Here is a 14,086-nt window from a genome sequence, read left to right on the forward strand (position 1 = left end):
AGGAAGAAAGCAAAAGATCGTTGAGAAGACAAGAAAGAAGGAAAAAACCAAAATCGGTGTCAGAAAAGACTCTGAAACTTGGTCTCCAGCGTAGAGATACTAAAGCTAACAGAAGAAGTGAGAAGGTACAAGAGCTGAACAGAATATTTCACAGGTCGGCTCGAGAAGACAAAGTAAAACATTTTAACAAAATGTGCAGAGACCTGGAGTTAGAAAACCAAAAGGGAAGAACACGCTCAACATTTTTCAAGCTGAGCAAACAGAAGAAAAAATTCAAAACAACTTACAGTATTGAAGGATTTTATGGGCAAAATACTGAATGATACAGCAAGCATCAAAAGACGATGGAAGGAATATACAGTCACTGTACTAAAAAGAAATGGTCGATGTTCAGCCATTTCAAGAGGTAGCATATGATCAAGAACCAATGCTCTTGAAGGAAGAAATCCAAGGTACTTTGAAGTCATTGGCAAAGCAGAAGGGTACCAGGAATTGATGGAATGCAAATTGAAATCTTCCAACAAACTAATGCAGCACTGAATGCACTCTCATCTATGCCAAGAAATTTGGAAGACTACTACCTGGCCATTTGACTGGAGGAGATCCATATTTGTGCACATTCCAAAAAGAGGTGACCCAGTGGAATGCAGAAATCATGGGACAGTATCATTGATATCACATGCAAATAAAGATAATTTTTTAAAAAAATGGGTGTAACCATACATTGACAGAGAATTTCCAGAGATGGGAGCCAGATTCAGAAGAGGACTTGGAACAAGGAATATCATTGCTGACATCAGATGGATCTGGGCTAAAAGCAAAGAATACCAGAAAGATGTTTGCCTGTGCTTTAGTGACTACACAAAGGCTTTTGATTGTGTGGATCATGACAAGCTATGGACAAACAACATTACGAAGTATGAGTATTCCGGAACACTTAATTATGCTCATGAGGAATCTGTACATAGACCAAGAGGCAGTTGTTCGAACAGAACAAGGGAACACCAAATAGTTTAAAATTAGGTACATTGTGTGCCATGCTTGTATTGTTCTACCATACTTATTCAATCTATATGCTGAGCAAATAATCTGAGAAGATGAATTATATGAAGAAAACGTGAACGTGGCATCAGGATTACAGGAAGACTCATTAACAACCTGTGGTATGCAGATGATATAACCTTGCTTGCTGAAAGCCAAGAGGACTTAAAATACTTATTGATGAAGATCAAAGATCACAGCCTTCAGTATGGGTTGTATCTCAATGTAAGGAAAACAAACTTCCTTGCCACTGGACCAATAAACAAAATCCATATAAATGGAGAAAAGATTGAACTTGTCCAAGACTTCATTTTACTCAGCTCAACCACCAACACTCATGCAAGCTGCTGTCAAGAAATCAGACTATGTATTGCACTGGGCAATTGTGATGCGCAAGAACTCTATAAAGTGTTGAAGAGCAAAGATGTCAGTTTGAAGACTGAGGTGCACCTGATCCAAGCCATGGTATTTTCAGTAACCTCACATGCATGGGAAAATTGAACAGTGAATGAGGAAGACTGTAGAAGAATTGCTGCATTTGAGTTATGGTGTTGGAGGAGAATATTGAAAGTACCACGGACTTCCAAAAAAACAAACAAATCTGTTTTGGAAGAAGTATAGCCAGAGTGCTCCTTGGAAGCCAGGATGACCAGACTTTGTCTCTCACACTTTGGACATATTGTCAGCAGGGACAGTCAGTGGAGAAGAGAAGGATATCATGTTTGATAAAGTGGATAGTCAGAGAAAAGGATGACCCCCAACGAGATGGATTGGCATAGTGTCAGCAGCAGTGGGCTCAAAGGTAGCAACAATGGTGAGCTTTGACCAGGACCAGGCAGGCACTGTTTCGTTCTGTGGTGCATAGGGTTGCTATGAGTCAGTATGAACTCAATGGTACCCCACAACAACAACTGCTTATAAGATGAAGTTTTGATAACATTTTTGTTATTTGAAAATTTTGCTTTCAGGGCAAAGGTTACTAAGTATTTTGATTGGTGAGTCAGGCTCAGATCTGGTATCAATTTCAACTCTTCTCTTTTTACTAACTAGTATAATTTCCTGGGACAAATCTAAGTTTCCTTGACTTTTAAAAAAATGACATAGGCTTAACTAAACAAGAGATTGAGTCAGAAAATAAAGAATATTACCTGTGAGCACTTCACACCTTTAAAAAATCATCTATATGAGACCAAGTAGAGAACAGGGAGTCATATTACTAGAAGTAAAACATCCAGAATGGAATTAAGGAGAATATTGATGCTGTGGTACCTTGAATTTACTTGATATGGCCTTTCTATTCAATGTCTTTTTAATTCCTTCCAAGCTATTGGGTGGGACCATACAAATAAGGTGTATAGGACTCTAAGGCTGGGACTGGTTAGTTTTGCCATCCAGCTAGGTTTAAAAGTAGCCATCTCAGAAGTAGGAACAGACAATCCCAGGACCACCAGGAAAGAAGAGCATGAGTAGAAGGTGAGATTCCTACCTAGGAAAGTGGCAACAGCAGAGGTGACAGCAAAGGCCATAGCATGGAGAGACAGAGCAGCTGAAGTCTGTAGGCCCATGGACTGAGTAAAGCTGAGTAGCTAGGAACAGGATACTGGCTTGTAGAATGTACCCTTTGGGTATTCACAGACTGGCTAAAAGAGCTTTGTAATACTTGCTTGAGCAGGGCAGAGGCCAAGGGGCCACATGTCTGAGAGGCTGAATACACAAGTGAGGCATGTCTGCAGTATGGCACACAACAGGCATTCCTGAGTGGAGAACTGCTGCATCCTGAGTTTTTCTGATACTGAATTGTACCCTGTTCACTTCCCTAATAAATCCCATAATCATGGGTTTTGTTGTGTGTGACAATTTCAATGAATTATCAAACCCAAATATGAAGCAGAAAGTGCTGTGGGAGGGATGGTTGATGTTAGGATAGGGTAAAGAAGGTTGTAGGGTGGAAGCATGACTGATGTCTGCTTCATAGGAATCGGCCTTGGGCTGATTTTAAGTGATTGTCTTTCCCCTTTGTGGAACCAGAAGATGTCAGACATGGTCCCCACATGATTTTTTCAGACACGTTGTGAAAAATGTAACCAATGTCACTGAAAATTTTGTATAGTAATTGTTCAATGGAAACCTAATTTGCTGCATTAGCTGTCACTGAAAGCAGTACAATGTTATTTTAAAAAATATATGAGATATATTAACAGAAAATGGAATTTTTGATCCTCTCCTTCCCCCCACCTCTATGTGTCTGTACATATGAATACACACACAGAAACAAGGGAGGTTCAAAAGGCTCATGGAAAAATTTCCATTCCCTTTAAATTCCATTTTCCGTAAATTTTTTTAAGCACTCCTATGTGTACTTCTTAGGATGGACAAGATGATCTATAATGTCCCTTTCAAGTAAGATATTATATATTCAGCAATAGCCATGTTTTGTATAATTTCAGATTAAATGAAAACTTGGTGTGGTAGCTTAGAAAAAAGAAGAAAGAGAAGCTGAGTTAAGTGATTTCAATAAGCAAACCTGGTCTTTCTGTACTTTATGTTTCTTCCAGGATTTTAACATATGAACCACTGATGTTTCTCTTCTCTCCACCAGATACAACAGCATCCAGAGCCCACAGTTCACGTAGATGCATTCCTTTATGATGAAGACTTTATTGATTCATTATGTGAAGAAGGAAAAATGAGCAGAAATTATTGCATGGTGTGTGGCTCACACCAGACAGCACCTTTAGGTAGGCAGGCACTAAAATATGCAAGCATGGTGACTATAAATGTCATCCTAAGATGTAATGTGTGTGCAAATTCTTGACCAAGTCGGTCCATGTTTTTTGAAAGCAAAGCCCAGCATGAAGCATTGCCATTGTCAATTACTGCAGTTAGTGAGATTAAATAGAAATGCTGTCTAGGGAGGCTCATGTTTTAGGGGCATGTCTGCTTTTTACATCCAGAAACTGTTTAAGCAGACGTTACTTTTCAGGTTCAGAAACTAACAGAGGTGAGTGAATACAGGGGAATCTAATTCATACTCTCCAAACTCAGAAGAGATTGATATAGAAACCATAATGTGGATTTCTTTGAGATGTGAAATACAACTGCCAAGAAGGCTAAAACGTTCTCCATATAAAAACATCTACTTTTGAGTGAGTAATTAGATGGTAATCAGATATTATTGAATTAGCATGAACTGAGTGGTCACATATAGCTGATTTTGAGAAAGCATTTATCCTGACCATGATTCAACCAGTGAAGCATTCCTGGTCCATATGATAGAACATCTCTAGTGACAGAAAGTCTCCTGTATCTCCTGCCCCACACATGCTGCACTTGTGTCTGAAATAGAAAACTAGACTGAGTCCCTGCTTGCTAATATGTTAATTATTCTGTTAGCACATTCTTTATTTAAATTATATATGATTATTTAAGGAGATGCTTTAGACATGATATTTCAGCTTACCTGCTCACTTAAATTTAGAGTTACCACTTAGAATGGACTACCCCTCCAGGTAAATAATCTTGCCCTTATATTACTGATCTTGGATTTCATTCTCAAAAATCAAACACTGTCTTAGGTCCGCTTTTCTAGAGAAGCAAAATCAGTGAAATATATATGTATATTTAGAGAATTTCTTATCAAAGAGATGGCTTACAATTATAGAGTCCCAAGTCTCCAGAGGGTTGGAGAGAGAGTCCCTCCCACATGTCCATTATATTGGGAGCAGGCCACACCCCCAGGGAAGCATGTGTTTAATTGATTGGCTGTTCATGGCCACTTATCAGAGTTAACTGTACTTGCATTATGTTTCATGACCATGGGAATAAATACATCCCGACTTTCAAACCTTTCGACATCCTGGGCTTGTCTAGTTGACACAAAACCCTAACTGTTACAAATACTACCAAATTTGGCAAGGGGTTACTAACATTTCATAAACTAATTGTGCCAATATTATAATTTGAGGTTAAACTTCCCTGATTTATTTATTTTTAGGTAATACCTATGATTTCTACTTGAGGTAGTTAAAATTCACAAAATAGAAAAGGAGTTGGGCAAGAATAACAGAGGGGAAACTAAAAAGTGAATTATAACTATAACCCTATGTCAGACAGATCTGATTTATAATAAGTTACATGTGGCAAATGAGAATATGAAGATTAGGATGCACCATCCTTAGAAATCAGATTACAAATAATGATGGGTTACCCAGGCCTCATTACTATAATGAATCTGAAAAGTTCTCACCCTGTAGAACTTTCCCTTCTATGTGACCAGACGCTTGATTAGCTATAAGACGCTGATGGTGACTCTACAGCTCAGAACAGAAGGCACTAGAGTAGCAGTGGGGTAATTGAGGATGAGGAGTTTAGGACAATAAGCACTATGGAGGTCAAAGCCTGCTTTGTCACACTTGTAAATTGTTCTAAGGGATTGGTCTTTGTGCTTCTTTTTTTTTGCCACCCTCTCTTAGTTATGTTAAGGTTTCTTCTACACTCCTGAATACATTCTAGGTTTGTTATGACGGCCACGTTGCACAAATCCAGAAGTGGTCATTCATTTGATAATCTACAATCTATGTAGCAATACATGGTGATTCTGAGGTTGGCTCTGCAGTAAGATGAGAAAACCCAATGATGTGGCAGTTAGGAAATAATTCTAGGGAGCAGCAAGTCATAGGAAGAAGAAGGAAAAAATCAAAGACATCTCACGCAGCATCAAGAAGGAAAAGAGGAACTTTGAGGTAGGGACAGCTGTTTGAGTAGCAGTTCCCTAAAGGTCATTTAAATGTCAGAGATTTGGTATTTATCTTTCTCTAATGTAGAGTGAAAGGAGCTCTGGTAGCATAGTGGTTACGAATCGGGCTGTGAAATGTAAGGTCAGCAGTTCGAAACTAACAGCGGTTCCGCGGGAGAAAGATGAGGCATTCTGCTCCCATAAAGATTTACAGCCTCGGAAACCCTGTGCAGGGTCGTTATGAGTCAGAACCGACTCCACGGCACTTAACAACAACAACAACAATGTAGAGTGAAAGGAGCTCTGGTAGCGTAGTGGTTATGAATCAGGCTGCCAACCTCTAGGTTAGCAGTTGGAAACTACCAGCTGTTCCACCGGAGAAAGATGAGGCTCTCTGCTCCCGTAAAGATTTACAGCCTCAGAAACCCTGTACAGGGTCGCTATGATTCAGAACCGACTCCACGGCACATAACAACAGTGTAGGGTGAAAGGAGTTCTGGTAGCATAGTGGTTATGAATCCGGCTGCTAACTTCAAGGTCAGCAGTTCGAAACTACCAGCTGTTGCACGGGAGAGCTTTCTGCTCCCATAAAGATTTGCAGCCTCGAAAACCCTGTGCAGGGTCACTATGAGTTGGAACCGACTCCACGGTACTTAACAACAACAATGTAGAGTGAGAAATTATCACATGAATTTTTTTTGAAATAATCTATGGGTTGTTGTTAGGTGCCGTCGAGTTGGTACCGACTCATAGTGACCTTATTATGCACAGCAGAACGAAACACTGCCCGATCCTGGGCCAGTCAATGGTGTCTATCATTAATGAAGAAAACAAAAACATGAAATTTACCATATAAATATAGATGAAAGAATTAGAAGTACAGAATGGGATTATTAATACCTAAGCAAAATTTGATGTTCATTATGTTCTAATTCTCCAGGATTTATTTCTCATTCCTTCTCCCTCATGGAAGTGAAGTTCATTTATCATCATGCACTCCCTGATCTGTCGGGAAAGATCTTGGTTGACGTTGGCTCCAGACTTGGCACAGTCCTTTATGCGGTAAAGTTCGGCTTGTGAACATACACAACAGTTGGAAAATACTTTCTTCTGCTATCAACAACTTTGCTTGCCACCATCCAAGGTGACAGATTGACTTTATTTATTAGAGTAGCAGAGTAATAAAGTTCAAATAGTTTAGCACAGGCAGGAATTTAAATTTTATTTAATGGTAATAAATTACTTTGGTCTTTCAAAGACCAGCTGTCTAATTTCCTTTATTCTCTAATTCTAATATAGAAATATCCACAAAACAAAAACACGCGATCCTCATAACACTTCGCTGTTTTGTTAGTCACTACTGCCCTTGTAACCTCTTTCTTTCCTTCTTTGAACTCTACTAAGTAGCTTATGGAGTCCTGGTATGGCACTGTGGTTTCATGTGCTGGACTGCAAGTTCGGTTTGAACCATAAGGCCACCAACTGCTCCTCAGAAACCCTACACAGGGTCGCTATGAATCGGAACCGACTCCATGGCACTTAACAACACCACCAAGAATTAGTTTATGCTTAGCTCTGATAAGGAAAAGCCCCTATAAAACCACAAATGTGGTTGATCTAGGAAATCACTGTATAGCCACAGCAACTCTCTTAACACTTCTGGCCCTCCAGTTCCTCACCTGTAAATAAATAAACAAATGAAATGATATCCAAGGATACATCTTGCTCTAATTTTTGGGATCCCAAGTTTGAACATAAATGTTTCAGAAACATCACTTCAGTGTGGTTGTTTTTCTTTTTTCCCCTCTTTTAATTAAAATCATCAGCACTTCTAATGTTCTTCAATGGTTTTATCAAAAAACTGAAAATGTGATTTCTGGATGTCATTAGTAGACTTGTTAAAACATGTGGTCAACAGCAGTAGAGGTTTGTGCCAGAAACAGGCATTTCCCAGCATTGTTGCCTGCTCTAAACAGAAACAGTTAACTCTTTAGTGCTTACAATATTGTTCACTGTTAAAGCTTTTATTCTGTAACTATGAAAGATACCATAATCTAAAATTCAGTATAATACAAAATTCAGTCTCTCAGATGGTCTTTGTTTGGAGAACATTAGAGATGATGATTATTTATAAGTATTTTGACCAATTTGGTCTATTTTCTGATTTAATTAGAAAAGTATAAAGCTGAAATAATAGAGGAGTCCTGGTGAGGCTGTATGATAAGTACTGAACTGTTAACTGCAAGGTTGGCAGTTAAAACCCACCAGGAGATGGGTGAGGCTTTCTGTGCCTGTAAAGATTTACAGTCTTAGAAAGCCTATGCAAGGTTACTGTGAGTTGGGATCAACTAGAAGGAGTGGGTTTGGTTTTTGGTTTGGTTCATGCAAGTATGATGGCGGCATTGGTAGATTTGAATATATTGTCATTTTTTACATATTAGGTCACTGATACACAGAAAAAAATATTTTTAATACATTGTTGAATGTATTCTAAAAATCCATGGTGAGGAACAGATACCAATTTGCTTTTTACATAGATACAAGTTGATCTAAAATATTTAGGAAATGTTTTGACTTTTTGTTTCCTTCCAAATTATTGTTTTGTTATTTTAACAAGAAACAGATAACAATATGTAGTCAAATCTTGATTATTCTTGCTGATTGGTTGTTTATTGCTGACAGATTTCCAGATACCAGGCTGACTTCCCTAAGGTAGCCAACAAGTCCTCTAGACATGATTTTCCATTCTTTTTCCCACAGATTAATTTCCTTTCTTCTTTCTCTGTGACATAACTTCCCACAAAATTACTAAAAAGAATTCATATGTCATCATTTTTCTCACTTTTAACTTTATTGAATACATAACGTACCAGGAAAAATAAGACACCAGTCTTTAAAAATATGACTATTTTTAAACAATGGAAATAGTAAACTGTAATCGAGGCTATGATCAGCAAGAATATTTAAGTTCTTGAAGTTATAAGTTTTATAGAAACAAGTTTTTTTTAAAGTTTTTATTGTGAATTGAGTGAAAATTTACAGGGCGGATTATTAGTTTTACATTCAATAAATCATTTTGTGTCGTGGCGATGATTATAATCACCTCCATGTACCATCAGTCAACAGTATTTAACTCTATTCCTTTTTTTATGATGTACATAGACAAAACAGAAACATGTAGTCATTTAAATATCCAAAAGGCACACTATGCAAGCCAGCCTCCTATCTGCAGGTACACAGCCTTTCTTAGTCCATGGGCAAAACAGTAAGACTTTATTTTCAATTTATTGAATGACGTTTGTTAAAGTTTGCCTTTTTTAGATTTCAATTAGAAATAAACTTGAAATTAAAAGTTAATTCCCTGACACCTTAATGTGTCTTTATATTTTAGGGTTACCTTTATAGTTCAGCATTGCAACTATATGGAGTAGAAATGAATGAAGACTTTTGCCAGTTGCAGGAAATGGTCATTAAAAAATACCAGTTCACTGACAGAATAAAGGTACACTTTAAAATATATATCTGTTGTATAGTGTAACTTAGCCAAATTTCTTCTGTATTGGAGTTGAAAACTCTTTTCTAACATATTCTTGGCTACTGTTGTGTAGAAACAGATTTTCAGTTAATATTTTAAAAGATTATTAATTAATAACTAACCGCTATGGGTTGGAATCGACTCGACGGCACGTAACAACAACAACAACATCATTAAGGATGAATTATGGTTCTGCCCCACTCCATTATTTCTCTTCTTCCCTAATTTTATTAGAAAGTAGTTTTTTGCTTAATTTTCTTCGTATCAGCTGTAGTTCTGCTAGCAATATATTTTAATCTCCATATGTTGAAAGTAGGAGAAGGTTTAAGTAATGCTCATGATTTTTTATGTCTTTTCCTGAACTTTCAGGAAGAATGGTGAATGCTGCAGAATAGTAGTTCCTGAGGGAATGATGCCCCATGCTGATTAGAGATGATGATCATTTGCTGTATGTTGATCACTCTGGTCTGTTTTAACATTGTGTTAAACTAACACTGAGTTCTCTCTTTGCTGGTATTTAAAGGAGGAAAAAAAAGGAAGGAATTTTTTTTTATTTTTTTATTTTTGGTAATGGAGTAATGTTTACTGTTTCACTGATGATTCTGTGCTTCTAATGGCAATCCAGAGAAATATTGAGTATCATAAAAAAAGAAAATTTAAAAAAGCTTTTTTTCCTACCATCCTATGATAATTGACAACTTTTAACAACTTTCAAGCTTCTTTGAAGCTATAAACATTAGATTTGGGGCCCAAAGATTAACAAATTCTGGAATTCTGTTTTATTGTAACTTTTAAAATCCAACAAGCTTCCAAATCTCACTCTTCCCTTGTATTTTTGTTAGGTCTTTATTTATTTATTTTGGCAGGGAGACACGAGTAGGAGTACAGAGGGTTGGGACTATGACTAGGTGTAGGCTAGGCCTAGAACTTCATTTACTGTTAGGGTTATGGTTAGTATTAGGGTTAATATTAGGGGCAAGGGTTGGGCTGGGGCTAGGAGTAAGGTTTGGTCTAGTTTTTAGGGTTATTTCATTTATTTTCTTTCTTGAAATCTATTTGATTTCCTCTTCAATTGGAAGCTCCATAGCTGTATTATTCCGTCTTTTTATTTTACAGTTTTTGTTTTTATTAGAACTGTACCTCTGTTTTCAGTCTTATAGGCCTGCTTTATTTTGTACATTTCTGCATCTGAGTTGAGTCTCCGTGATACTGAATATACACTAATTTTAGGTGGTTGTCTGCTGTGGTTGGTTCTCTGTTCAAATAACTCCCATGAGTATTTTCTGCAAGGTTGGTCTGGTTTTTACAGATTGTTTTGTTTTCTTGCCTGCATGGTTGCTGCTGAGAAATCAAAGCTTAGTTCTTCTTTGTATGTAACTTTACATTTTTCTCAACTGCTCTCAGAATATTTCCATGTCTTTGCTTTTGAAAAGTTTAATTATAATCTATCTTGGTGTTTTTCTTTTGGGGATCGATCTGTTTGGAGTTCTTTCAACTTCAGTAAATAAGCTATCTTCTCATCTTTCATGTGTTAGGGAAGTTTTCTTCCAACAGCTCTTGGATGACATTCTCTGTGGATTTTTTTGTCTCTTCCTGTTCTAGAAATTCCTCTTGATGTTGTTGTTGGTGTCATCGAATCAGTTCCAACTCATAGCTACCCTGGAGAGGGTTTCCGAGGAGCAACTACCAACCTTTTTGGTTAACAGTCCAGTGTTGATCCATACCAGAATTCCTCTGGATAGTTTCCCACATAAGTCTTAGGCTTTCTTTGGATTTTTTTTGTTCTCTTTTCTTATTGTTCCTCTAGCAGATGAATGTTGAGGGATTCTTCTTGAAGTTTAGTAATTTAGCTTTTCATTGATTCAATCCTGTTTCTTTGCCATTTCAGTGTATTATCTATTTCTGAAGTCTTTGTATTAATCTCTGACTTTCAAGTTGTTGTTTTTGTATATTTCCTATTTTTTCCATCATTTTGTCAGTTTGCTTCACGAATTTTTCGATAGTTTTGTCTGCTTTGCTTTATTTCATCTATAGTTTTCTTGATCTTTCTCTCATCCATTAAAGTTGCCTAATTAGCATTCCTTAATACCATTTCTGGTGTTATATTTTCTGACTCTGTATTTTGGCCCTTTGTTTGAGGCACTCTGTCTTATTTCTTTGTGGAAGCAAAGAAAGGTGATCCAATCGAGTAGGGAAATTATCAGAACAATTATCACTAATATCACATGCACATAAAATTGAAAGAACTTGTTGGGTAAAGATCATTTAAAAACAGTTGCAGCAGTACATTGACAAGGAGCTGCCAGAAATTCAAACCAAACTCAGAAGAGGATGTGGGATGAGGGGTATTTTTGCTGATATCAGATAGATAAAAGCAAAGAATACCATTAATTATGCAAGACATTTGACAGTGTTATCATAACAAACTATGGATAACATTGTGAAGAATGTATATTCCAGAGCTCTTAATTGTGCTCATGATTTTAAGGCAGAAAAAGGTCTTAAAATCAGAAAAAGTGTGTACTAGGGTTGTATCCTTTTACAAAATTTATTCAATCTGTACGCTTAGCAAATAATTTGAGAAGCTGGATTATATAAAAAAGAACATGGCATCAGGATTAGAGGAAGACTCACTAGTAACCTGTGATATGCAGATGACATAACCTTGTTTCTGGAAGCAAATAGGATTTGAAATATTTACTGGTGAAGATCAGAGATTATAGCCTTTGATGTGAATTGAACCTCGATGTAAAGTAAAAGAAAATCGTCACAAGTGGACCAATAAATAGCATCATGATAATCAGAGAAAAGATTAAAGTTGTTAAGACTTTATTTTGGTTCCATCCACAATCAACACTCATGGAAGAAAGCATTCAAGAAATCAAATGACATACTGCATTCTGCAAATCAACTGCACAAGACTTCTTTACAGTGTTAAAGAGCGAAGAAGTCAGTTTGAGGACTAAGGTATAAATGCATGTGAAAGTTGGGCAGTGGATAAGACCATGGAAGAATCAATACATTTGGATTTCGGTGTTGGCAAAGTACCATGGACTGCCTGAAGGACAAACAAATCTTTCTTGGAAGAAGTACAGCCAGAATACTTAGTAGGGAGAATGAGAAGACTTTGTTTCTCATAATTTGAACATGTTGTCAAGATAGACCAGTCTCTGCAGAAGAACATCACGCTTGGTAAAGTAGAGGGTCAACAAAAAAGCAGAAGTCCTTACCCGAACAAGATGATTGCACAGTGCAGTGTGCTCAAACATAAAATAATTGTGAGGATGTCAACATTGTGTTGCCTGTGATCTTCAAGACATTGAATACACCCTAAGTTAACTTTTTGAGGTAAAAATCTTTATTGTTTACTTTTTGTGTAGATAATACATTCAAGTGAATTTTAGATGAATTGGATACAGCCAATTAACATTTTGTTGTTGTTGTTAGTTGTCATTGTGTTGGTTCTGACTCATGGTGATCTTATGCACAACAGAACGAAACACTGCCTGGTCCTGTGCCAACTTCACAATCAGTGCTACGCTTGAGCCCGTGCTGTCACTGTACCAATTCATCTTGATGGGGGTCTTCCTCTTTTTACAGACCTGCCACTTCACCAGCCATGATCCATTTCCAGGGACTGCTAACTCCTGAAGTCTCACCATCCTGGCTTCTAAAGAGCATTCTGGCTGTACTTCTAACAGCACAGATTTATTTGTTCTTTTAATATTCTCCTCCAACACCATAACTCATATGCATCAATTCTTCTACAGTTTATTCATTGTCCAACTTTCCCATGCATGTGAGGCTATTGAAAATACCATGGCTTGGGTCAGGTGTACCGTAGTCCTGTAACTGACAGGTTTGCTCTTAAATACTTTAAAGAGGTCTTAGGCAGCAGATTTGCCTAATGCAAGATGTCATTTGGTTTGTTGACCGTTGCTTGTTGACCGTTGATGGTTGATCCAAGCAAAATGAAGTCTTTGACAACTCCAATCTTTTCTCCATCTATCTTGATGTTGTTTAATTGGTCTAGTGGTGAGGGGTTTTGTTTTCTTTGCATTGGGGTGCAACCCATACTGAAGGCTGTAGTCTTTAATTATCATCAGTAATTATTTTAAGTCCTCTTTGTTTTCAGCAAGCAAGGTTGTATCATCTGCATATCATACAATTGTTAATGAGTCTTCTGTCAATCTTGATGCCATGCTCTTCTTCATATAATCTAGCATCTCAGATTGTTTGCTCAACACAGATTGAGTAAGTATGGAGAAATCAAAGTATGGAGAAATCATACAACCCTTTCCTAATTTTAAACCATTCAGTGTTCCTTCCCTTGATCTGAATGACTGCCTCTTGGTCTAAGTATAGGTTCCTTATGAGCACAATTAAGTGTTCCAGAATACTCATATTTTGTAATGTTGTCCATAATTTGTCATGATCCTCATAATTAAAAGCCTTTGTGTAGTCAATAAGCCTTTGATTTAGCACAGACAAACATCTTTCTGATATTCTCTACTATCAGCCAAGATCCATCTCACATCAGCAGTAATATTCCTCATTCCTCGTCCTCGTCTGAATCTGGTGTGAACCTCTGGCAGTTCCCTGTCAGTGTATGGTTGCAGACATTTTAAAATTATATTTAGCAAAATTTTTACTTGCTTGCAATAGTAATGATGTTGTTGTTGTTGTGTGCCCTCGAGTTACTTTTGACTCATAGCAACCCTGTGTAGGGTTTCTGAGGAGCAGCTAGAGGGTTTGAACTGCCAACTCTACATCTC

The 14,086-nt window shown here is 37.3% G+C and overlaps 1 protein-coding gene across 1 annotated transcript in view; it reads left to right on the forward strand.

Annotated features, from left to right (window-relative positions):
* LOC102813880 overlaps positions 1-14,086 on the forward strand; it is a 67,030-nt gene that overhangs the window by 37,063 nt on the left and 15,881 nt on the right. Inside the window, exons 3-5 of the mRNA XM_006835352.1 lie at positions 3,641-3,779; positions 6,717-6,838; positions 9,168-9,278. Of these exons, the coding sequence (XP_006835415.1) occupies positions 3,641-3,779; positions 6,717-6,838; positions 9,168-9,278 (372 nt within the window). The remainder of the gene's footprint in view (positions 1-3,640; positions 3,780-6,716; positions 6,839-9,167; positions 9,279-14,086) is intronic.

The sequence above is a fragment of the Chrysochloris asiatica genome, unplaced genomic scaffold, assembly GCF_000296735.1.
Source record: "Chrysochloris asiatica unplaced genomic scaffold, ChrAsi1.0 scaffold00017, whole genome shotgun sequence".
Taxonomy (NCBI): Eukaryota; Metazoa; Chordata; class Mammalia; order Afrosoricida; family Chrysochloridae; genus Chrysochloris; species Chrysochloris asiatica.